Below are 26,007 nucleotides of genomic sequence, written 5' to 3'. Positions count from 1 at the left end.
AAACGCACGGATGCAACACACGACGTCATCGCATGCATGTTATGTCATCGCATTGCATGCAGGCATGTGCAGATACCATCCCAACGCACAAACAGGTAAAGGGGGATGGGGATAGGGGCAGGGGCGGGATGAAGTGGGATACAGGCAGAACTGGGTGGGCCTGGGGGTGTGGCCATGGGACCAGATTTTCCTTCCGGACAATCTGGTAACCCTAACTGTGAGCATCACCTGGCAGGCTGGCATCATTGATGACACTCCTGCTGGCCAGCACCTTTCTTTTCCCTCTGCCACAGCTGGCCACTATCCTATGATGAAACTTCCTATTCTGACAGGCTGGTTGTGGCAGAAGGGAGGAGGCCTGTACTGGCTGCAAGGAGCATCTTCAATTCTGTAGGCTAGACCAGCAAGGGGATTGGAAACAGAGATGCCAAGACCACACAAGATGGGTAGAGGAGGGAGGAGAAGAAGAAATGTCAGCGATAGGAGACACAGCATTGCTGAACCCATGGGGAAGCACACCACAGGAAGGAGGAAAGCGAAGGGACAAGTAACATAGTAACATAACATAGTAACATAGTAGATGACGGCAGATAAAGACCCGAATGATCCATCCAGTCTACCCAACCTGATTCAATTTAAATTTTTTTTTTTTTTTTCTTCTTAGCTATTTCTGGGCAAGAATCCAAAGCTTTACCCGGTACTATGCTTGGGTTCCAACTGCCGAAATTTCTGTTAAGACTTACTCCAGCCCATCTACACCTTCCCAGCCATTGAAGCCCTCCCCTGCCCATCCTCCACCAAACGGCCATACACAGACACAGACCGTGCAAGTCTGCCCAGTAACTGGTTTAGTTCAATATTTAATATTATTTTCTGATTCTAAATCTTCTGTGTTCATCCCACGCTTCTTTGAACTCGGTCACAGTTTTACTCTCCACCACCTCTCTCGGGAGCGCATTCCAGGCATCCACCACCCTCTCCGTAAAGTAGAATTTCCTAACATTGCCCCTGAATCTACCACCCCTCAACCTCAAATTATGTCCTCTGGTTTTACCATTTTCCTTTCTCTGGAAAAGATTTTGTTCTACGTTAATACCCTTTAAGTATTTGAACGTCTGGATCATATCTCCCCTGTCTCTCCTTTCCTCTAGGGTATACATATTCAGGGCTTCCAGTCTCTCCTCATACGTCTTCTGGTGCAAGCCTCCTATCATTTTTGTCGCCCTCCTCTGGACCGCCTCAAGTCTTCTTACGTCTTTCGCCAGATACGGTCTCCAAAACTGAACACAATACTCCAAGTGGGGCCTCACCAATGACCTGTACAGGGGCATCAACACCTTCTTCCTTCTACTGACTACGCCTCTCTTTATACAGCCCAGAATCCTCTGCCACTGCCACTGCCTTGTCACACTGTTTTTTCGCCTTTAGATCTTCGGACACTATCACCCCAAGGTCCCTCTCCCCGTCCGTGCATATCAGCTTCTCTCCTCCCAGCATATACAGTTCCTTCCTATTATTAATCCCCAAATGCATTACTCTGCATTTCTTTGCATTGAATTTTAGTTGCCAGGCATTAGACCATTCCTCTAACTTTTGCAGATCCTTTTTCATATTCTCCACTCCCTCTTCGGTGTCTACTCTGTTACAAATCTTGGTATCATCTGCAAAAAGGCACACTTTTCCTTCTAACCCTTCAGCAATGTCACTTACATACATATTGAACAGGATTGGCCCCAGCACCGAACCCTGAGGGACTCCACTAGTCACCTTTCCTTCCTTCGAGCGACTTCCATTAACCACCACCCTCTGGCGTCTGTCCGACAGCCAGTTTCTGACCCAGTTCACCACTTTGGGTCCTAACTTCAGCCCTTCAAGTTTGTTCAACAGCCGCCTATGAGGAACTGTATCAAAGGCTTTGCTGAAATCCAAGTAAATTACATCTAGCATATGTCCTCGATCCAGCTCTCTGGTTACCCAATCAAAAAATTCAATCAGGTTCGTTTGGCACGATTTGGAGTGAGGGAGCAGCAGGAGGAAGGGGAGAGATGCTGGACACTAGGGTAAGGGAGGGAGCAGGCAAGAAAGAAAAGAGATGGAGGAAAGATTCTGGCTCCAGTGGAGGCAGGACTAGGGTTACCATATTTGTGAAGATAAAAAAAAAAGGGCACATGGTCCCACCTCTCCCCTAGGCGGTCACCAGTTGTGTGCAGTCAAGGTCTTAGCAAACTATAATTGTACCCTATGTGACTTGCCCTCTATGGCTTCCCCCATTCCTTTCTTGTACTGCATTCATGATGTATCAGACTTTCGGCTGTGAGTTATATACGTTATTCAAAATTAAAAATACAATTCTGTTTTCTACGTTTGATGTCTAGCCATTTAATTTTCTAATCATGTTGGTCCTAATCTCTGCTTTACTCTCTTTTCTTAACTCTCATGCCAGGGTTTTGTGTTCATTTGTCATTTTTTTCTCGCCTCCTGTCTTTATCTCTTCCACTACATCCATCTCTTTTTTACCTCTCAGCATTCTGCAATTTATTTTTCTCCATCTCTTCATTCATACTTACTCTAGTCTTCAATTTCTATTCCGCTTCCCTATCTTTCACTAGCTCTATTCTTCACCCCTTCCACGCAGTATGTCCTTCTCTTTCTTCCCAATTCCATCCAGTGTGTATCCCCTCTTACAGGCTGAAGCCAAGGGGACATCCTTGAATGTCATGTTTAATAACCTTTGGCTGATTCTTTAGTACCTTAGAGCAACTCCTGGGGTGAAGTACAGGAGAAATCAAACTTTTGACTTGGGGCAATAAGCATAAACACAGGAATGCTGGTTATTTTATACTGTGATAAAGCGTCAGCTCAGGCTTGTACTGAGGCAGGGGAAGGATTCTTCTGAATGGACTCCAAGAATCCCTCCATCAGCACAGAAGACCTCTCAGCACTCACGGCCTCAGCTGGACCTACTGTCCATATGTAAGAACATGCTGTGTTTTTGTGTCTGTCTCTTTCTATCCCTCTATGTTTCTGTCTCTTCCCCTCTCTTCTGACCTACCTTGGAGAGTGGCAGCAACACCATGAAGCACACCCTCCCCTCTTCTCAACCGCTGGCCTGTACAATCATGACTAGGAACTTGGGGGTCTGTCAGGTGCAGCACAGAGGACTCCTCTCTCCAGGCCCCTGCTGGATGGCCTCAGCTGTTTTTCTTTCCTCCTCTTGGCAGGTCCCACTGACCTCAGTGGCTGCCGGCAATGCATTTTGCACAAGGTCATCGTCCAACCAGTACAACACACACCAGTAGATCAGCTTTACCGCACTGATGATGGCCGCTGCTTCTTATGGTGAAACTCAGACAAAAAGCTGCCCATAGCAAAAGCCACACAGACGGCCTGCTGAAAAGAGGACATGTCTAGAAATATGGCAACCCTAGGCAGGATAATAAGGACAAAAAATAGATGCTGGCTTCTGGTGCTAAAGGAGGGGGACCATGAAGGGAGGAGAGAGATGAGAGATAGAGAGGCTGACCCTAAAGATAGAGGTGGGGTGGTTGGTGTAAAGTAAGAATGAGAGTAGAAGTTGGACATGGAGAGAGATAAGGACAAAGAAGGGTATCTTATAGTTGGAAGTTTCTCCCTTCTATATTCGCAGCCCTTCTATATTCGCAGCTATTGGTTTACACACACAAGGAGGGATTTTTTTTGCCTCTACACTCATCTTTCCTTCTGGGTTATATATATTATGATTGTGCTTGTGCCTCGATCAAACATCACTTTTATTTTATAGTAAGTTTTTTCTTTTTCTACACACGATCGTCTAAACATGTCAGCGACTAAACCCAGCAAGAGAAAGAACGCTGAGCCTTCCTCTCCGCACAAACAAAGTGCTGGAAAGTTGGAAGATGAACCATCCGCCATCTTAACTGAGCTCCGCGGCATTCGCGAGCTCCTTACCGACACTAAATCCGACATTGCAGAAATAAAAGCAGACCTCACTAATCTCAATGGCGAATTCACAAAAGCGCTTACCCGTATTGACGTCCTGGAATCCAAAGCGGCAGCGACAGACGAATCCCTAAAATTACTGAGGCGCCAGGCTGCACGTGTCACCGTGTTAGAACGGGCTCTCGAGGACGCCGACAACAAGGCCCGACGCAATGGCTTCCGTCTTCTCGGCCTTGCGGAGGGTAGGGAAGCGTGTGACATGTCTGAATTTTTGGGAGCCTTATTGCCACAAATCCTCAAACTAAATGAATCTATAAAACTGGACTTTGACAGTGCCTTCCGAGTACCACATCAGCATCACCAATCTACTAAGTTTCCCAGACCAATCGTTGTGACTATGCTGCGCCACAGTCCAGACCATGCTCATCATGCAGCATGCCAAACTTCATGGCCCGATCACCTTTGAGGGTTCCAAGCTGCTCTTCGTTCCGGATTTGGCAAAAGAATCCGCTAAAAGGCGCAAACAATTCCTAGCATATAGACCTAAACTAAAAGATATTGGTGCAAAATATGGCATTCTATTTCCAGCTCGTATGAGGGTAACTTATAATAATAAAACCACAGATTACTCTGACCCTGCTGCTCTAGCTGAGTTTCTAGAATCTGTTCAGCCTTCTTCCATTGATAAGATATGACTGTGACTATGTTTACCTTTACACAAGGTTCTATTCTGATATTACACTATTTCTACTTGCTGGTTATGTCAGGCTTTTCTATGCCTGACCATTTTGTGATGTTTGTTCTGTCTAACATTGATTTGTCTCCTTTGCTGTAGTTTGCTGGTCTCTCATTGCCACTCACTCACCCTTAGATTACGTTAGCCTGTTTGCTAACACCTTACACGGATGCAGTCTGTACTATGCTCCTTGCATTATTATCACAGGTTTGTGCTTCTAATGCTACTCTTGTATACATTTGCTTACATGATATCTTTGTTCTTCATCTTGAATTTACTGTGACTTTTTTCCAGTCATCACATGTCTATAAGATGTCTATCTCTTAATGTTAAGGGTCTCAACAACCCTGTGAAAAGAGTCAAGATACTGAAATATATTGAAAGCTTTGCTCCTGATATTGTCTTACTCCAGGAGACTCATTTATCTGTACATGAATCTACTAAGTTGCTTTTAAAAGGGTTTTACTCTGTGTTATTCTCTGCTGCGATACATAAAAAAGGTGGAGTGGCCACTTTCCTGCGTAGACGTGCTGACCTGTCCATTATCTCTCACGTTAATGATATTGATGGCAGATGGTTGGTAGTTCATGTGTCTATTAATAATTTACCTATCAGCATTGTCAACATCTATGCTCCTAATGTGGATCATCCCCCATTCTTTGATGACATTGCAGTCATAGTCACTTCTTCTGGTGGCTCACATTATATTTTGGGAGGGGATTTTAATCTAATTTTGAACCCTACCCTGGATAGGAAATCGACTGTCTCATACCGTAAATCGAGATCATGGTTCAAATTACAAGAACTGCTGGAACTTCTGAAGCTTGGTGATCCTTGGAGAACGTTACACCCTGGGAAAGCTGACTACACTTTTTACTCACCTCCTCACGCATCATACTCGCGCATTGATTTCTTCTTGATCAGTTACAATCTGATGGCTAAAGTTGACTCTGCCACCATTGGAGAGATTTCTGTGTCTGATCATGCTCCTATCTTCCTGTCATTTATTGATTTGGGAGCACAGGTAAATAGGAAAGTATGGCGCTTTAACTCTTGTCTAGTCTCTGATGATAATTTTGTCTCCACTATACGAAGTGCCATCAAAGAATTTTTTGATCTCAATACACCGGAAACTACAAGTTGGACTAACACATGGGATTGCTTCAAAGCTTATATCAGGGGGTTGATAATCTCCTACTCAGCTAAAAAGAAAAAGAGTCTCCTGGAACGGGAGTCTAGCTTATTGCTGAAATTGCGTGAGGCTGAAGATCTTCATAAAACTTGTCCTAATGATCAAGCATACCTACAATCTATGCGAGACTTGCGCTTTGAGTACAATTTACTGCTTAGTTCCTCAGCTGCCAGAGAGGTTTTCATGAAATCCGCATACTATTATGCAAATATTAATAAGTGTGGTCATCAACTAGCTGAATATGTTAAGATAAAATCGGAGAAAACGTTGATTCCAGCTATACAAGATGATGCTGGCCAGTTATGGCTCAACAATGTTGATATTTGCACTCAGTTCCATCGCTTTTATACCACTCTTTACTCTTCAGAAGATCCAGATGTATCTTCCATTGGCCCATTTTTGGACACTCTGCCTCATAATACTTTGTCAGAAGGACATTCGGAGATTCTCGCCGCCCCATTATCACAGATTCAAGTCTCTGAAGCTCTACTGTCTATGGCAAAAAAGAAAGCACCAGGGTCCTGATGGCCTCACCACGGAATTTTACCTTGCTTTCCAGGATTTACTTATTCCCTATTCTATTACAGCTATATCTTTACTTGATTGATTCTGGACAAGTACATGGTACATTTACCGAAGCAACCATCATTGTTTTGTTAAAACAAGATAAGAATCCACTGAGTGTCTCCAATTATCGACCTTTGTCCTTGATCAACACTGATGCGAAGATATTTGCAAAAATCTTAGCCATTAGGTTGCAATCAGTTCTCCACACAATTATTCATCCAGATCAAACTGGCTTTATGAGTGGTCGACTTTCATCAGACAACACCAGATTATTTGCTCATATTATACTCCAAGTCCCAACTTTCGTCTAAGCCTCTCATGGCGGTGGCTCTGGATGCGGAAAAGGCTTTCGATCGCATAGAATGGCCTTTTGTATTTGCTGCATTGAAATGGTTTGGGTGTCCAGCTGCATTTATAGCCATGGTGCAAGTCTTATACACATGTCCTACCACCACTATACGCATCAATGACTCGATCTCTACTCCTTTTAAACCTACTCGGGGAACTAGACAAGGTTGCCCCTTGTCCCCTCTACTATTTCAACATTGCTCTTGAACCACTGCTTATCGCCATTAGATCTGCGGCTACCATTCATGGATTCTGTATTGGGGACTTTCAAGTAAAATTGTCCGCTTATGCTGATGACGTTCTACTATATATGGATCCTGCCTCTCTACCTCACCTGTTTCTCCTTTTGGAAAAATATTCTCGTGTATCTGGATACAAACTTAATATCTCCAAGACTGAGACCCTGCCTCTCAACAATCTGGTTGACTTAGAATCCTGCAGAAGCCTTAACCTGCAACCAGCATCGCAGAAACTGAGGTACTTAGGGGTCTTCTTTGGTCCTTCCCTAGAAGGATACCCGTACTTATAATTCGGATTTGCTTCTACAGATTGCTACCTCTACGACGGATCGTTGGTCACCACTCAAATTATCATGGTGGGGTCGTCTTGATACTATCAAAATGATTCTGACTCCCAAACTCAACTATATTCTATCCATGATTCCCTTTTCTATTGGACTCCAAGGTCTACACCAAAATTGAATCTATACTGGTTGCATTCCTGTGGCAGCGTAAACCTCCTCGTATTGCGCTGAAGAAACTCAAGGCAGCAAAGGAACACGGTGGTGTAAATTTTCCGAGCCTGCATGAATATCATCTAGCCTTCCTTGCTCGTCAAGGATCCAAGTGGTTAACTTCATCTCCATTAGAACGTCCTCCATCTTGGCTCTCCCTTGAATTCAGCCTACATTCTATCCAGTGCTTGAAACACATCTCCTTCATGGCTCCAAATCATATTATGGATGGGAATCCCATTTTAGCATCTACCGGATCAGCGCTACGGGCTGTTGATAACTGTGCTGATCTGAAGTGGAATTCGACTTCACTCTCTTCTGTGTGGAACAATCCATTGGTCAAAATTCAAGGTCAATATATAGAGTGGAAGTCGTGGATCAAGCGGGACATTTGGTCCTTTGCACAAATTATGGTAAATTCATCATTGATGCCATTCTCCTGTCTAACAGACACGTATCAACTACCTGCTACTTATCATTTTCGATGGCTACAACTACATCACTGCTTATCTCTCTCATTTGAAAAATCATCCACTGTCTTTATCATCCCCATCTATACTGCATTGGTGCTTGAGGTTCTGTGGGGCAAAGAAAGAAGCATCGTCATGGTACCATATACTGCGAGATCAGAAGTTTACTGCTTGCCTTTCTCTTCAATCAACATGGGAAGACACTGTTCACATCTCCTTTGATCCTCCTACCTGGGAATTAGTTTGGAGCTCCTTGAGACGTTCCCTAAAATCCTCCTCCATGATCCAACAATCGTTCTTTTTTCTACATAGGGCCTATTGGACCCCTCACAAGCTATCACTCATTGATGTTAAGAGCTCTAATAAATGCTGGTCTTGTGCTTTAGAGGTTGGCACATTTGCTCACATGTTCTATCATTGTCCTATTGTATATGCGTTTTGGTCTAAGATTTGGGAAATCATTTGTGTTTATTTACCTATAACATCTCCTCACACGTACGCTGCAATAATATTTGGTGCTCATGCTTTACCTGATGTCTTAGATAAATATCAATCCCGACTACTGTTCTGTTTACTTCAGATTGCTCACAAATCTATTCTGTCTAACTGGAAAGATTTTTCCTCCTTAAATACAAATCACTGGTGGAATTTAGTCTGCCTTTATGCAAAATTTGAAAAAGTTGCTGCAGAGAAATCTGATAATATGTCTAGTTTTAATCGGACTTGGGCTCCTATTGTAGACATGTGCTAGCTCATTCTCTGTCTGTGGTTTACAATGTGATAACTGTTTTGTATTATTGCTAATGTTACAGATCTGCATCTTGTTGTAATTTATCTGTTCTCTGTTATTTATTTTCTCTGAAAATTTAATAAAAATGATTGAACACAAAAAATATATATTATGATTAAAATCTTCAGGCATCCAAAATCTAGCTTGGTTATTTCAATCTTATCTTCCTGCAGCTCATGCTGAATCCTGGTGCTCGGGCATTCCATTTTCCAGCAGCGTGGTTAGATAGTTCAGGATATTTAAATCAGTGCTATCTCTGTCACTAGTTTAACCCTTTATTTGACATTGTGGCTCAGAAGCAACATATGTTTTCTATGGCTCGTATGGGAGATCTGCATCTCCAAATGCTTGTTACTTGGCAATGTTGCTCTCGTTCAACATCAAGTTAGGTAAAGCAGCCATTTTACCATCTGCCAATTAAAGGGTTAAACAAACCCAGTGGTCAGAAGATAAAACTATCAATACAAAAACAAAACAAAAAACAAACCCACCAAAAAAAACAAAAAACCTTTGACCAAAAAATTTTATTTTTTTTATATACAAAATGTTTCTCCTTCCAACAAAAAGTCTTTTTTTTTAATGTAAATATTTCATTTAACTATATTCATAGGTTTTGTTTTATATGGCATCACTAACTAAAAAGGTGGCTAAGAAAGTGCATTAAGCAAAATAAAAATATTGGGGGTTTTTCTGTTCACATTGCCTGCAATTATGAATACGAAGAATTCCTTTACACTTTGGGAAAGCAGGCTGACTTTGTGCAAGAGAGGCTGTGCTAGTACAAACAACTTATCCTTAACAGATGTATCTTTGCACTCGGGACCTTGACTACCTGCTTGTGTCAGAACATGTCTTTGACTCGCATGCAACTCTGGCAGTGTCCTGTGGTTGGAATCCTTCTATGACATCTAGTGAGGCAGCTTCAGCAATGCATCCTTCTTCCGGCTTACTGGGTCCTTTCCCGTCAACTACTGAAAATGGAACGGAAGACTCTAATTTGTTACGTGTCTAAGAAACTACCATCTTGCTATAGCAAGTTGGTGTTCAACAGTTCATAATTGCATTATGGTACTCATTTTAAAGCATATGGATGTTTCAAAACGCTAAAATAGATGTACATGTTTGAAATGTCCAAATCCCAATTTTGTAAAGGCAGAACAAGGACATCCAACACTGTAGTACACCCAGATATGGGGGGTTCTGGGTGAGATTAGGGAGAGCCTGAAATCTGGACATTCAATAGCAATTGCAGAAGGGGAAAAATATTTAGACCCGTTTCAGAACATCCAAGTTAAAAGGAAGGTGATTAGACTAAGCAGTTGTCCACTGGAGGGATTAAGGCATGACACGGCCTTAATCCCCCAGTGGTTGCTGACCATCTCCCTTGATCCTAAAAGTGAAACTAGAAGGGGGTGCCAGGCTGTATGACAACATCTGCACGTCCGGCACTTCTAGTAATACCTGAAGCTAAGACAGTATGAATTTTAGTTGTAAGTTGTATTTTGCTTTTAGGAAACCACGTAGGTTTAAGTGGTGTATGAATTTTTTTAAATAAATTCTAGGCATTCTGAATAGAACAGGAAGCACGTCCAAAGAATAGCAATTTTTTTAATTTTGGGGGGGTGGGAGAGGGCAGGATTGGAGACACTTTGTCCACATGCAATTCGCTAAAAACTTAAGACTAGTATCAATATGTAAAAACTTAGTAGTGGTGTAGTGAGGAAGGTTAGCTCGCAGGGCGATGGCGCTTCCCCCTTTGCTGTGCCGTGCACCCCATGCTCCTCTTGAAATGTTTGCCAGCATGAGCAGATTTTCCCCCCTGCTGCTCGCAGCAGCTCCCTTCCGACGTCATGTCCTGGCGAATCCCGTGAGAACTGACGCAGTCAATTCTGAAAGCGGGACGGGCCCAGGTAGCACGCTCCTGCTGGCCCATACACTGCTTGATCACCAGGCTTAAGGGGCGTTTAAAAAGGTACTGCAGGGTGGGGGGTGTTTTAAAAGGAAGGGCGGGCGGTGTTTTAAAAAGGTACTGGGGGGGGGGTCATCTTCACTCCATAAGATGGACAATTGGTCCGACACTGTTTGGCTATTCTTATGTTCCTCTTATTATTAAAATACCCAAGTAAATCAAGTTAATGGCCTTGTACATGGGTTTGTTGCGAAGTTGGTGATAAAATATTTTAATTATGTAAAAATACCTTCAAGATCTATTAGTTTAGGATCATCTATTTGTTCTGAATGCAAGTTATCTCCTGCTAATAACCGAGAAGATGATTCCAAAGTATATTTCACAATAGAATCATAAAAACTGTCTCTAGCACCTAATCAATTGCCCAATGGACAATAATTAAAAAAAGAATACATGTTAAATTGTCCTGCTAAAGTGGGATCTTGAACATTATATGCCAATATTTCTAAATACTCTGAATAAAACAATTCTTCTAAGTTCACCGTAATGAAAACCTTATATAATCAAACCCATCCTTCCTTCTCTCATGTTGTCCCACTTCAGCTCTTTTTTTTTAGCTCTTCAAAAACATTTACGGTACCTAAATGTATAAAAGACACCTGCAAGCCTAAAGGCTATTGAAGTGTTGTACATTCAGGTACAGCAGATATTTTCCTGTTCCTGGAAGAATCACAATTACAATGAGAGCAGGATTTGAACCTGGGTCCCCTGGAGTTACAGTCCACTGCATTAACTAGTCACCACAAGTCAGTTTGACTCACGCATAAGGACATAAGAATTGCCATACTGGGACAGACCAAAAGGTCCATCAAGCCCAGTGTCCTGTTTCCAATAGTGGCTAATCCAGGTCCCAAGTACCTAGCTAGATCCTAAGTAATAAACCAGATTTTATGCTGCTTATCCTAGGAATAAGCAGTGGACTTCAAGCCATCTCATTAATGGGCCTATTGAGTTATATTACATTACATTAGGGATTTCTATTCCGCCATTACCTTGCGGTTCAAGGCAGATTACAAATGGGATGCTAGGACATTAGAAGTATTTAGGCAGTAGCTTGTAAATTTCTTTGAGTTGCTAAGGATTACATCTGAATTGTCATTATTATTCAAGTTTATTAGTAAATTTGATGAATCGCTTATTAGAATTAGTAAGCGAAGAACAAAATTAAAAATAGAGTATAATACAAAGATATCATGATATTAAGTACATATGTAGTAGTTGCAGGTGATGCTTGGGACATTTCCCATTGTGTTAGTTCAGTTTTATGTGTATTTTGAATAGAATAGAGTTCTCTTTTTGGAAATTATCCAAGCCTTTTTTAAACCCTGCTAAGTTAACTGATTTCACCACACTATCTGGCAACAAATGCCAGAGTTTAATTATACGTTGTGTGAAGAAATATTTTCTCCTGTTTGTTTTAAATCTACTACTTAACGATTCACATCTACCCTTTCCACTCCATTCAGTATTTATAGACTTCTGTTATATCACCCCTGAGCCGTCTCTTCTCCATGCTAAAGAGCCCTAGCCACTTTAGCTTATCCTCATAGGGAAGTTGACCCTATGAGGATAGGCCCTTCTCTATACCTTTTCTAATTCCATTATATCTTTTTTTAGATATTCACAGAGTATTTAAGTTGTGGCTGTACCATAGAGTGATACAAGGGTATTATAACATTTTCATATTTGTTCTCCATTCCTAACATTCTATTTGCTTTCTTAGACACCTCCACACATTGAGCTGAGAGATTCAAGGTATTTTCAACAATGACACCTAGATCCTTTTCCTGGGAAGTGACTCCTAATGCAGAACCCAGCATCATATAGCTATAGCATATATCAGGACCAGACATTAGAGGAAACTGGAGCTATGCCAAAAAAGACAGTGTTCACTGGACACCAACCACCTCTTTTGAATATATGATCAGCCTTATGAAAAGCCATCAGTTGGTCCAAAGCCTGCTTCCCTCCTGCACAGATGTATTGGGATGCGACTCTAGCATGAAGAAAAAATAAATAAATAAAAGCCTTCCTCCTCCTATTGGAATGAACATCTATATAAAAGTTATTTTCCCTTCAACATATATATTTATACAAATTGGTAGCTTTAGCTCTTCCACCCTTACAGATTACCAAAACAGTCAGTATTTTTCAAAATGAAGCATCTACCTACTTTTACCTGCATTTTCATATCTAATCTGTAACTGTGACCATTTTGAATGGATTTATTTTTGTATAATAGGCATCTAACGTGGAGATGATGCGGTATACAAACCTAAGGATTAGATTAGATTAGATCTATTAATGTATAACTGAATGGCATCAACTCACTGGTCTCTCATTCATCTCCTTTATGCTTCTTCACTGGCATTTCTTCATGTTTTTTCCTTTGTCCAGCCCTTACAAATCGCTCCTTCCTCTCTCTGTTTTCCTAAGTTAAAATATGTAGATTATTCAGGTCACTTAAGCAAGAATAACATGAAAAAAAAAAATGAAATCTAGAGCTCATGAACTGTACCATATTCACATTACATTAAAGAGTCTTCCATATGTCTATGAAACAGGTGCAGAACAGGTTAAGATAAGTTAAGGGCAGAGTCAGAAAAACACTTCATGCGATGCCACTGTGTAACCAGCAACAGACAGTAAATTTTGGGTAGACCTATGGCACCCTCATCAGCGATGCCTAGCTAAAATTCGTGTGCAAGTTTTGGGTTTTTTTTTTATTAGTCTAATTGGCATGGTAATTAACCATGCCATTAAAATCTAATAAAACAATAAAAAACACTTACAGTTGCGCACAGAATTCGGCGGTTCAAGGTGCCTAACAACTCATACCTGAGAAGTGGGTGTGGTCAGGGGTGGAGAATAAGTTTTGGTATGACTTAGATGTAACTAGGACTCTGTGTTGGGCGCCAGTAAATTAAGCCAGAAAAACTCCGGTCTAATATGCTGGCACTCAACACTAGGATGCCTTACGACCCCTAAGCTGAGTTAGGCACCACTATCGGCAATTCTGTAAATGGTGCCTAGCAGTTGATCGACAACCATGTCGAGAAGTGCCTAGGAGTTAGGTACCATTCATAGAATCAGGCCCAAAGTGCCTTCTTATTTATTTATTCAATTTTCTATACTGTTCTCCCAAGGGAGCTCAGAACGGTTTATATGAATTTATTCAGGTACTCAAGCATAATTCCCTGTCTGTCCTGGTGGGCTCACAAATCTATCTAATATACCTGGGGCAATGAGGAGATTAAGGATATAATGGACGCGTTAGCATTTATCGTGCACTAAAATGGCTAGCGTGCCTTAGTAAAAGGACCCCTAAGTGACTTGCCCAGGGTCACAAGGAGCAGAGTGTGTTTGAACCCGTTACCTCAGGGTGCCAAGGCTGTAGTTTTAACCACTGCGCCACACTCTACCCCAACAATATAAATACCCGAGCTTGTGGGGATCCCTAGGCCTCATCAGGTAAAGACCTCCTCCCTCCTCCAGTCATCCAAAAAGCATCCAGTGGCACAGAATGCCATAATGCCAAGCTCTGCATTCCTGAGCCTGAGCTGGCACTGCTGCTGGGTGGTCCTTGTATTTATATGCTGTGTTGTACTGGCAGAAGAGTTGTTCCATATAAGCATCTATAAAGAGGATTCATTGCTGCAGAAGACCCCAAAGAGGTGAATAAAAAAGAAAAAAAATAAATTAGGCAATTGGACTTAACGCCAGTCCAAGATCTGGTAAGTGTTAATGCCCAAGTGCCAAAAAATAAACCACTTGACTGCATATTTTTTTCAAAAAGATGTGTATATGAGAGCCCTCAGTTGAATTGGGTCCTGTCAAAGAGTAATGAACATTTTGACGAATACCATTTACTCTAGGGACCAGCAGGGGGCTTTTCGTTTATGTCTGGTGCTCTATATAAATCAAAATTGTCCAAAAGTGAGAGAAATTCTATGAGCAATCACAATTATCTATTGTTTGTTACTGCATTCTCATGCCCAAAATAAAGAATGATCCCAACATAATACATGAATAACCACAATTAATTACCACACAAGTTCACTTATCTTACGGTAAGAAATCATGTTCTCTCACAGAAGTAGGATTTCGGTATTTATCGCTCCTTCCCCAGGAACCCTTCAACCACAAATCAGTAGGGGATCAACTCAATGTACTGCTCTCAAAATGGTGGATCGGAGGAACACTTAATGCGGGGGTAGGGAACTCCGGTCCTCGAGAGCCATATTCCAGTCAGGTTTTCAGGATTTCCCCAATGAATGTGCATTGAAAGCAGTGCATGCACATAGATCTCATGCATATTCATTGGGGAAATCCTGAAAACCCGACTGGAATATGGCTCTCGAGGACCGGAGTTCCCTACCCCTGACTTAATGGGTAGAGCTTCCTGCAGCTATGTTTGTGAAGCTGCTTAAGACGCTGAGCAGAGCAGGTATTTGGGTAAGCCAGAAGATTAATATTCTGGTTGTGCAAAACAAATAAAGACTTACATTGAATGATTGCATATATTCTTTAGGAGTTTCTGTACATCCTGAGGTAGCCGACATTGGCGAAACACTAGCCAGCATTGATGTGAGACCAACTCCATAACGGAGATAAGTATCTCATTGATTTAATCACTGGATCAATGTTTAAATCACGCACTGGTTCCGTTTTTGTTACTGCTCTCTGCATTGCACAAGGCATTTTTTGATGTTATCCAGGTGGAAAGGTTTTTTATGCCGATGAGGTAACTTACCCCGGTTTGAAAATTCTCACACTTTTCTTGATTAAGGTTGGTGTGGGAGGGGTTCTGAGGCTTTTTCCTCTCATCTGGATTTTTATACATCTGTAAGCGTTTGCACTGTCAGAGACCAGAGACGGTCATATGGTTGCTGATCAGGTTGTATTTGTCTTTGGGTGGTATTTCAATTAAATTCAATACCTAGTCTGGTGTTTTTACCAGAAGATCAGTGTACATAGTTTAAAACTGCACCTTCCTTCGAAGGGGAGCCAGTGTAGTTCGAGGTACAGCAGTGTCACTACATCAATCTGGTTGCTGAGCAAATAAGTCTGGCTGTTACATTTTGAATGGTTGTAGTTTTTTTTCTGTATATTTTCTTTGCATCCTTTATAAAAGGACATTGCAATAATCTAGCTGGGATCGTACCAGTTATTGAACCAAGATCTGAAAGTTTCCTTTGGTGAAGCAATGTCAAATTCATCTTGGTTTTCTCAAGTGTTGTGAATATTTTCTTGGTTAATGTTCACATTTGTAATTGCGATATAGAAAATGTGAACCCCCCCCTGCCGCTCACCCCCCAAATAAGTGAGTCATATACCTACATCAAATTAGTATTGAAATCCGTAGAAATTACATATTTATTTTAACATACAGATAATCTGAACTACATCTGTAGCCACAAACTGCATATATGACATTTTTTAAATATATATATATAATTTTTTTTTTTTTATTATTATTTATTTATTTAGAAATTTGTATATAAGATAAGATAATCTGAAAATGAATACAACCATAAACTCAGGATAAGAGAGTCTACTGCATGGTTTCTTCGCGGAGACTGAATGAACTCATAAATGACATTTAAAGGACCATTATTTAACAAAATCCAGCAAAGAGGACATACCTTGTTTGCTTCTGTTTCAGCTCATGAGCTCCATGCTGACCATCTGACCCCAAATATAATGCTCCCTCCTCTCCTGATTGCTGCAGCAGCTTCATTGTCATTTTATACACACCCTTCGGTGGACCAAGTGTGTGATGGGCAGTCTAGAACCACCATGGGCTTGCTCAGAAATGCCTTGATCGCTGCTGTTGTCATGGTACAGGTTATGAGGAAGCTCAGACTCCAGTCAAGTAACTGGGCGAGTGTAGTTGCCTCAGTGTTGATGGATGGCGCTTTCCTGGGTCTCCTCATCTCCTTCACCTCTGATCAACGCAGGTTCAATAAGGCGGTAAAAGAGGCCTAGAGACTACGAGGAAAAAATAGCCAAGGAAGCGAAAAAGGAAGGAAGTGGTGGGACCTTTGGATGACCACAGAATAAAGGGAGTACTTAAGGAGGACAAAGCAATGGCCAACAAATTGAACACATTTTTTGCGTCTGTATTTACCGAAGTGGATATACACAGCATACCGGAACCCATCAGGCTATATGCTGAAAACAAAGACGGGAAACACAGGGTTGACGGTCAGTCTAGAAGAGGTATGCAGGCAGATCAAAAGAGCGATAAATCCCCGGGACCAGATGGCATCCATCCAAGGGTCATCAAGGAACTGAAAGGGACTATAGCTGAACCGCTTCAACTAATAGCCAATCTGTGGATCAAATCGGGAAAGATTCCAGAAGACTGGAAAGTGGCAACTGTTATGCCGATCTTCACAAAAGGTTCGAGGGGAGATCCAGGAAACTACAGACCAGTGAGTCTGACCTCGGTACTGGGAAAAATGTTAAAGGCGCTGATAAAGGACTGCATTATAGATCACCTTGACGGATGGTTTGATGAGGACCAGCCAGCACTGTTTCAGCAAAGGCAGATCTTGTTTGACGAACTTGCTGCACTTCGAGGGAGTAAACAGGCAGATAGACAAAGGTGATCCGGTCGACATTGTATATCTGGATTTTCAGAAGGCGCTCGACAAGGTTCCACATGAACGACTACTTCGGAAAATTGCAAGCCATGGAATCGGGGGTGAAATACTCACGTGGATTAAAAACTGGCTGGAGCATAGGAAACAGAGAGTAGGGGTAAATGGACAATACTCGGACTTGAAGAGCGTCACCAGTGGGGTGCTGCAGGGCTCGGCGATTGGACCCGTGCTCTTCAACATTTTTATAAACAATCTGGACATTGGTACGATGAGCGAGGTGATTAAATTTGCAGACGATACGATGTTATTCTGAGTAGTGAAGACACAGGGGGATTGCGAAGATCTGCAACGTGACATAATCAGGCTCGAGAAATGGGCTTCGACATGGCAAATGAGGTTCAACGTGGATAAGTGTAAAGTGATGCATGTCAGTAACAAAAATCTCAGGCACAAATACAAGATGTCCAGGGCGGTACTTGGAGAGACACCTCCGAGGAAAGAGACTTGGGAGTTCTGATCGACAAGTCGATGAAGCCATCCATGCAACGCGCGGCAGCAAAAAGGGCAAACAGAATGCTAGGAATGATAAAGAAGGGGATCACGAACAGATCAGAGAAGGTTATCATGCTGCTGTACTGAGCCATGGTGCGCCCTTACCTGGAGTACTGTGTCCAGCACTGGTCGCTGTACATAAAGGACACAATACTACTCAAAAGGGTCCCGAGATGAGCGACTAAAATGGTTAAGGGGCTGGAAGAGTTGCCGTACAGTGAGAGATTGGAGAAACTAGGCCTCTTCTCCCTTGAAAAGAGGATACTGAGAGGGGACATGATTGAAACATTCAAAATACTGAAGGGAATAGACTTAGTAGATAAAGACAGATGTTCACCCTCTCCAAGGTAGGGAGAACAAGAGGGCACTCTTCTCTAAAGTTGAAAGGGGATAGATTCCGTACAAACGTAAGAAGTTCTTCTTCACCCAGAGTGTGGTAGAAAACTGAAATGCTCTTCAAGAGTCTGTTATAGGGGAAAACACCCTCCAGGGATTCAAGACAAAGTTGGACAAGTTCCTGCTAAACTGGAACGTACGCAGGTGAGGCTGGACTCATTTAGAGCACTGGTCTTTGACCTGGGAGCCGCCGCGTGAGCAGAATGTTGGGCACGATGGTCAACCACTGGTCTGACCCAGCAGCAGCAATTCGTATGTAACAGAGATCTTGGTAAAAATCAAGATTTTATTTCCAGTTCAGTAGCAGAATCCAGCATTTTCCCCAATGGGACCTGCCCATTTGTTGTTGCCTGTCTTGCCACCCAAAGCAGTTATCAAGTGCGAGAATGATAGTTCGCCTGTATGCAGGTTACAGACAATCCAAACCAGCTTCTCCTCAATACAATACATCACTCTTCTCTCCCAACTAATGTTTACATTATGGAATCGCCTCCAAAAGCTTGAAGAGTTTTGTCTGCTCCTCTTTCTTTCAACCATGCAATGCAATTATCACCAAGTATTTCTGTGCAAGTCTTCTCTTTAGTCGATTTTGCAGGAACAAAATGCCACAGAAAACTGCTTCCTGGCTCCATACAAACTGTGTAATGTTCCTCTTTTGCCATACCTGGATACATTTTACTATTCTTTTCTGCCTTTAATATGACCCTTGACGACCATCCAAGAAAATGCAACTGATGCATGCCATTATGCTGTAGTTGCTCCTCAAACCTTACATCCAATTTCATCCGATTCTCACGTGAACCTGCTTCACCTTGTGCTCAAATCACCAAAGCATTGTCTAAGTGAGTGATAAAGTCCCGAGTCAATCCAGGCAGCAGTAAAGCTAGTTATTGATTTTCCACATAAAATTGTACCATTTTTTCCATTAGTGCTTTTTAAAATTATGACATCTCTAAAACTGACATCCCTTAATATACTGTACTTAAAAATTTCTTAACCAGCAGGAAGGGAAATGGGTGTAAGTAGATTTGGTGCTACTTGAAAGCCTAAGGTATTTTTCCTTATATTTTTTCAAATGATTAAACTGACTGAGAAGGGAGCGGGAAAGTGCAGTTGTCTTGGCATACAGTTGTACCAGAGTGAATAGAGGGAGAAGAGCTCCAGCCTATTGTACAGGAATGTCTGCCCAGAACAATAACGCTTAGAACTATTCTATAAAAATGGCACTCAATAGTAACGTTTGGTGCCAGGAACCACACCTAACTGTAGGCACCGATATTTACACTAACTGAAATGTGGGGTAAACTGGTGCCTAAATTATGTATCAAGCTCCCTTATTCTATAGCCGCTTGCCTATGGGCTCCTTTTACTAAGCTGTGTTAGCGTTTTTAGCGCATGCATTTTAGCGCGCACTAAACCCATGCTACGTGGCTAGAATGCCAGCTCAATGCTGGCATTAGCTTCTAGCATGTGCTATTCCGTATGTTAATGCCCTAACGCGACTTAGTAAAAGGAGCCTTAAGTTGCAGAAACACCCCTAGTCTGCCCATGTCCATGCCCTGTTTGTGGAACTGCATGTAAAATTTACACGTGGATCACCCAACTAAAAACATGCACACATTTTTAATTCTAATTAGCACCAATAATTACTTAAGATCCCAATTCTCTGTGCAAATTCGTTCATTATTCAATTAAACTGGGTACGCATCCAAATTTGTACATGCAATTTTTTAGCATCTTTTATGGAAATTAGGCTGCTCACGAGCATAAGAATTTTTAAATAGCACATTACCATATATGTACAAAATGACTTTGTATAATTGCCCTCTGCCACCTTGGTAATAACATTCATAAAATGAAACCTTGTGTGCTTGGAGGAGGAGCTCCCGAAACGTTCTCATGGTAATAAATAGATCTTGCAGTGACATTTTCTTTGCATCTTCACAGAAGTACTTTGCAAGCAGTTTCCTCTCCTCTTCAATAGCTTTCAACTCAGTCTCAAATTCTTTAAATGCATTCGTATAGTTCTAGAAAAACACAGCATTTTAGAAGCTATTCAAGATATAACATTGTATAGTTATGTACAAATAGCATATACAGTACTTTGGTCCTATCATGTGAAAGGGAACCACTAAGATGGAGCATGCCGTCAAAACACACACAACTTATCTCACTGCCCCTTTTGAATGCTGAAAAACTAAGATTTGTTGTCAAGAACTTACAAATCTCACTTTGGTTACGAAATGCCACATTTTATAAAAATCTTCATTTGTGCTTAAGACTGTTGCCATCTTTCCCTCAGCCCCATTCACTTAGACTTTCTTTCCATCTTCTAATAAATCCCATTTCCTTCTCCTGCCTCTTTCTTCACTGTTTGATTTTCCCCAACATGGGGCGTAAAATGCAGAAGCGATTTGGATGAGGCCCATACAGGAAAGGGAGGGAGGATAGCACAGCACTTGGTGGCACAGATGGGCAGAAAGGGAGAGAGAAAGCCATTCATTCAGTGACAAGGTGAGGGATTAGGTAGGGTAGTGAAGGAATGGCACATTGGGAAGAGTGACGGTGGCAACAGTGGTAGTGGGTGAGGGGTACATGAAGGGGCAGCAGTGATTGTGGGGAGAGCGCACAAGGCCAGAACACTGAAATAAATCACAAAGAAGACTGATAGATCAAGCTTATAATGATTAGACTTGGATTTTTCCTTCACAATCTTAAAAAAATCAGAGGCAAAGCAAGATCCCTCCTTATACATGTATGTTCCTCAAAAACTAAATACATTACTACTGTAACTAATTTTTATTTATTTTAATCTTGACATTCTGCAAGAAAAATAAAAAGCACAGAATGGAAGAAAAACCCTGGTCAAAAATCAAGCATAAGATTGGTTTACTCACTTGAATAGTTTCTGCATATTGCCCCTCAATTTCTTTGCATGATGAAATTTTGTGCATCGTCTCCATCAATTTCGTTAAATTATTGCTCGTTTCTGTGTAGACGTTGCAAATATTAATTCTGGAGCAAAAGCACATTAGACCACTAATTAGAAAAAAAAAATGGATGATCACATGGATAAATCCCCCCTCCCCCACATGCATACTTATCTGACATACACCCACCAAAAAAATATTCCATTCATGACCACACCCATCATCAACATTATCCACACATACACACGTGCAGCCATTCAATGCAACAGAAGTAAAAACCAGTATGGTACTGGCTCAGCTTCTTCTTTAAGGCCTGAAGCTATCTAGTAACCATCAATTGGTGAGAAAGTGGAATTGGAGAGTACATATTCATGGGTGGATGAGGTGGAGGTATATGTTTAGGGTCATTAGGGTGGGCTTGTAGGTATGGCTGCATGTTTATTGGTAGTGGGAGTGGTTGTGGTTGTCTGAAGGTACATGCTTTTCTAGGAAGATCCTGTAGGTATGTAAGGTGTGGTAGGGTTGCATGGTGTATATATGGCAGGATGAATGGAGCAGAGGCAGCACTTCTATAAAACTGGTACTTTCATTTTAGGTGCTATAGGAGTTTGCTTACTGCCAATTCACTAATGGCTTAAGGATGTGCCTATGCCATTCTAGAATATTAGCACAAAATCACACTGGCACATCAAAAGTTAGGTAAGCCTACTTAGAACAGATCAATGACTGGCATAGGTGGGTGTGCCTAACTGCACCATGCAATGTACACAGCCAATAGTATTCTACAAGTTGTGTACATTGCTTGGTGAAAACTGAAAAACTTAGCACGCACATTTGTAACTACTACTATGTAACACGATTTTTGATCCTGGACAGCAAGTATAATTTCCTAATTGCTCAAGCTTAAAAAGTATAGAAAATGTTAATTTCTATAAAACGTTTTTATGACCAAGATAGTCAAATGTTGCAATTTTCCTATTTAAAATGTGAAAATGCCAAATTTTCATATAAACCAATATTCTTCAGGCTATTCAGTATAGGGATTTCACAATATTACATTCAACCAAATCATATGATCCTTAGCTGGTCACTGGATCTTTTATTTTTAATCTTTATTCATTTTTAAAACTTTCAACAAGTGTAACATGAGATACAATCATTTTATCCTTTAATATCACTTACTATACCATCAAAAACAAACTCACATCAAATATCACCCTCCCTTATACCCAATTGTTCATAAGCATAAGAAATCATAAAATATTCCCTCCCCCCCCCCCCCCCCCCACTCCACCCTGGACGTGTTTAAACAAAGGGAGAAAATATTCATTCTACACAATATTTTGTTAATGGCTCCCAAACATCCCTAAATTTCTTAAAATGCCCCTGCTGTATAGCTACTACCTGTTCCATTTTAAAGATTTGGCATAACGAATTCCACCAAAAATTATAACTCAGCCAATCCCAATTTTTCATAATTTGCTGTATGGCAACCCCTGTCATGATGAGCAAAAGTTTATTATTATTAGAAGATATTTGACTCTTGGCTCTCATGGAAATACCAAATAACACAGTATCTTATGATAATGCCACCGGATTTTCCAGTAGATTATTCACTTGGCCCCAAATGGACTTCCAAAAACTAAGTATCAATGGACAATAGAATAGTAAATGATCTAATGTCCCAGCTTCTAGCTTATAGTGCCAGCATCTATTAGACTTAGAGCTATCTAATTTCTGTAAACGAGCTGGGGTCCAGACTGCTCTATGTAACAACAAAAAACCACCAAGTTTTTCTCATAGATGCCGACGCCATACATCTCATCCTCCAAGCCCAAATTTGTGACCATTGAGACACAGTAATTTGATGCTTTAGCTCAATGCTCAAAACGTCAACGCAGACCAGTCTTTGGTTTCTTATTCAAAAATCCAGATATTAATTTATACCACTGAGCGGTCTGGTGTCCCAGAAGTCTACCTGAAAACATAAGACTGGCAAACTATGCTGATTAGTTAGATTTTTCCATTCAGGGAGCCCCTTCTGAATGGCCTGCTTCAATTGCAACCATCTATAATTTTGTGATTTGTTAAGACCAAATTTGTGTTGCAATTGTGAAAAGTCAAGCAGCTTACCATCTTATATAACATCATCCAAAGTATGTATATTTGCCTTCATCCAGTGTTTTCAGATAACCTTAAACCCGCCAATTTGAATCTTGGAGTTCAGCCAAAGGGACTGACGTGGATTTATGGATTGGAATAGTTGTTAAATTATTGATAAATTTTAAAGTTTGCCACGTGTCTAATAAAATTCTATTGGTCTTATACAATCTAGGAAACTTGATTTTATATATTTTATAAATTATTAAAAAAACTTTTAGTGCTTTTAGTTGCCTCATCCGATATGATCACGTTTCATTTAACCTTCTACAGTGTCGAGACTCTATAAAAAAAAAGTCCATAAGTATCGTCTAAGGGCAAGTCTGCCCATTAGTCAGTTTCTACGTAACAGAAGATTACGTTCATCTCTTATGGACTATAAAATACAAGCTAAATTGCTGTGGAAGAGATTTTGCTAAAAAGGATATCCAAATCACATCATTAAAGCAGCCTATTTGAGAGCAAAGTATGCCCAGAGGGAGTTATTGCCAACATCTAAAGAAAGAAATAAAGAGCAAGGTTTAATATATGTGCAGACATTCTCACCCCCCTATCAATGAGAGAAAACCAAATTATTCGGAAACACTGGCATGTCATTCAATTAACAAATATTATACAGAAGCCACCTATTTATTTTAGCATTGTAAACCGGCTACATACTTGTCGATGGTCGGTATATTAAAAAATAATAAACTTGAAACCTATATTTGCCTTTCAGAGAAATATAAATTTGTGTATGTGTGTGTGGGGGGGGGGGGGGGGGAGGGGGGAGGGGCTACTGAAAATGAAGTACCTGGAAAATCAGAAAGGAACGCATAGTGTTTGTGGGTGGTACCAGTGGTGCCCCCTAGTGATGACTGGTAAGAAATGGACTCGCCCCACAACTAGATAACAAATATATACCAGAATAAATACATCATATATTACAACAAATGCCATTTATGTCATCCAGTGTCCTTGTGATAAAATATATGTGGGGTGCACTTTTTGTTCTATTAAAGCGAGGCTCACTGAACACAAGTCAAGAGTGAATACCGAAAGTGAAATGGCTACCATTGTTAAACATTGGAAAACAAAGAGCCATACACTAAAAGATATTAAATGGCAGATTATAGATATGGTACAAGGAGGGAGGGAGGAAATTATTTTAAAAAACTTGGCTACCATAAAAGAACAAAAATGGATTTTCCGGTTAAAATCTATGGCTCCTGTTGGGCTAAATGAAGACCTTGATTGGATGTCCACTATATAATACTATTAAAACTACATATTGACATGTCATAACTTGGAGGGGGGGGGGTCTCTTCCCGATCTGAGACTGACGAGTACCCTTTAAGGGAATAGCGTTTAGATATGACTGGTTGCTAAGTGACATCATTAGGTTAGCAACCTGAGAGCAGGAAATGCTATCCTATTAAAAACATCTACATCAGGTTACCGCCTATAAAAGAAAAGAAAAAAAAGGGGGGGGGGAAATAACGTCAGACACCACTGTAAGAAATTGGTCAGTAATAACTAGGAGTGTGATAAGAATCTCGAGAGAGCGAAGCACTAGGATACACATAAGTGTTTCTTTAAATATAATTAAGTTTTTGTAAATTTGTTGCACTGCTCCATTTAAAGTACATAGTATGGTTTTGTTACTCTTGAGTTGGCAGTTTGGAGTTAAGTAATGAGAGAACCTCAGCCAAGTTTATAATACTTTTATTTATGGACTTTTTTTATGCAACCTCGCCCCTAAAGAAGGTTAAATGGAATGTGATTGTGTTGGGAGGAGCGACTAAAAGCACTAATTAAGATAAGTGGCTAAAGTTTGAATAATTTAAATACATAAAAATTTAAAAATTATAATAAAGATCCGGTAACGAATACACATGAATGAAAAAACAGCCGAGGATCATATGAAACTACAGTGATAAGTTGTGGAGGGGTAATTTGATTGAATGAAATTTTCATACAAAAAGCAACATATGAATCACAATTAACACGTATTTATCTTGAAATTATACAAAGATGACCACAGATTTAGAAGAGTAGTTTTTTTTGGTATTTGCATTATATTGTAAGTTACTTTCATGAATCAGCCCCCAGCTATAGTCTCCCATCATGTTCTCATTATATTGTTCTTGGTAGCAGCATTCAAAAGTCCAGTATATCTTGGTGAAAGCATTCACCTTGCTCATCTGAGTATGCACCCCTGTTTACCTTGAGCATCAAGGACACTGACTTTGAGAGACATCCTACAGCTCATTTTATAAGGGGCCACTGAAAATTTTTCAGCCCCACGAAGAGAATGATGTGGAGCCATGAAACGTACAAATTATTCCACATCTTTCGCGACACTTTTCACATCAATATAATAAAACAAAACGTGTCAAGAAAAGTGTGGCATAAAAGTTTCAAGGCTCCACATCATTCTCTTTATGACTGGGCCAAGAACTTTTCAGTGGCCCCTCATACTGTAATTCCTCACCAGATTCTCAACATCCACACAGTGATTGCCCAGGAAGCACTGAACCACTGTGACAAAGCTGTTCCAAGCTCTTTCTCCTTCCTAGTTAGCTTCTTGGGAAATTCCTTGCCCTCCAGTATCTTCTTTATCTGTGGTTCGATGACA

At 40.9% G+C, this 26,007-nt stretch overlaps 1 protein-coding gene across 8 annotated transcripts in view; it reads right to left on the bottom strand.

The window, feature by feature from the left end:
* Positions 1-9,280: 9,280 nt before the first annotated feature.
* The window catches only part of LOC117359572 (inverted formin-2-like), a 99,117-nt gene continuing 82,390 nt past the window's right edge, over positions 9,281-26,007 (bottom strand). For 6 of the 8 annotated variants that reach the window (XM_033942574.1, XM_033942572.1, XM_033942578.1 and 3 more), the window contains 4 exons: positions 21,198-21,315; positions 20,163-20,327; positions 13,076-13,175; positions 9,281-9,746 (listed from right to left, as the gene is read on the bottom strand). In XM_033942574.1, coding sequence (XP_033798465.1) covers positions 13,083-13,175; positions 20,163-20,327; positions 21,198-21,315 — 376 coding nt within the window. In that variant the 3' untranslated portion in view covers positions 9,281-9,746; positions 13,076-13,082. Of the gene's footprint in view, positions 9,747-12,648; positions 12,741-13,075; positions 13,176-20,162; positions 20,328-21,197; positions 21,316-26,007 lie in introns of all 8 variants that reach the window. The other 2 variants (XR_004539265.1, XR_004539266.1) reach the window with 2 other exon arrangements.

The sequence above is a fragment of the Geotrypetes seraphini genome, chromosome 4 (genome assembly GCF_902459505.1).
Source record: "Geotrypetes seraphini chromosome 4, aGeoSer1.1, whole genome shotgun sequence".
In the NCBI taxonomy this organism is placed as follows: Eukaryota; Metazoa; Chordata; class Amphibia; order Gymnophiona; family Dermophiidae; genus Geotrypetes; species Geotrypetes seraphini.
Note: the sequence above shows the minus strand (reverse complement) of the source record. Positions and strands in the feature narration are given on the sequence as shown.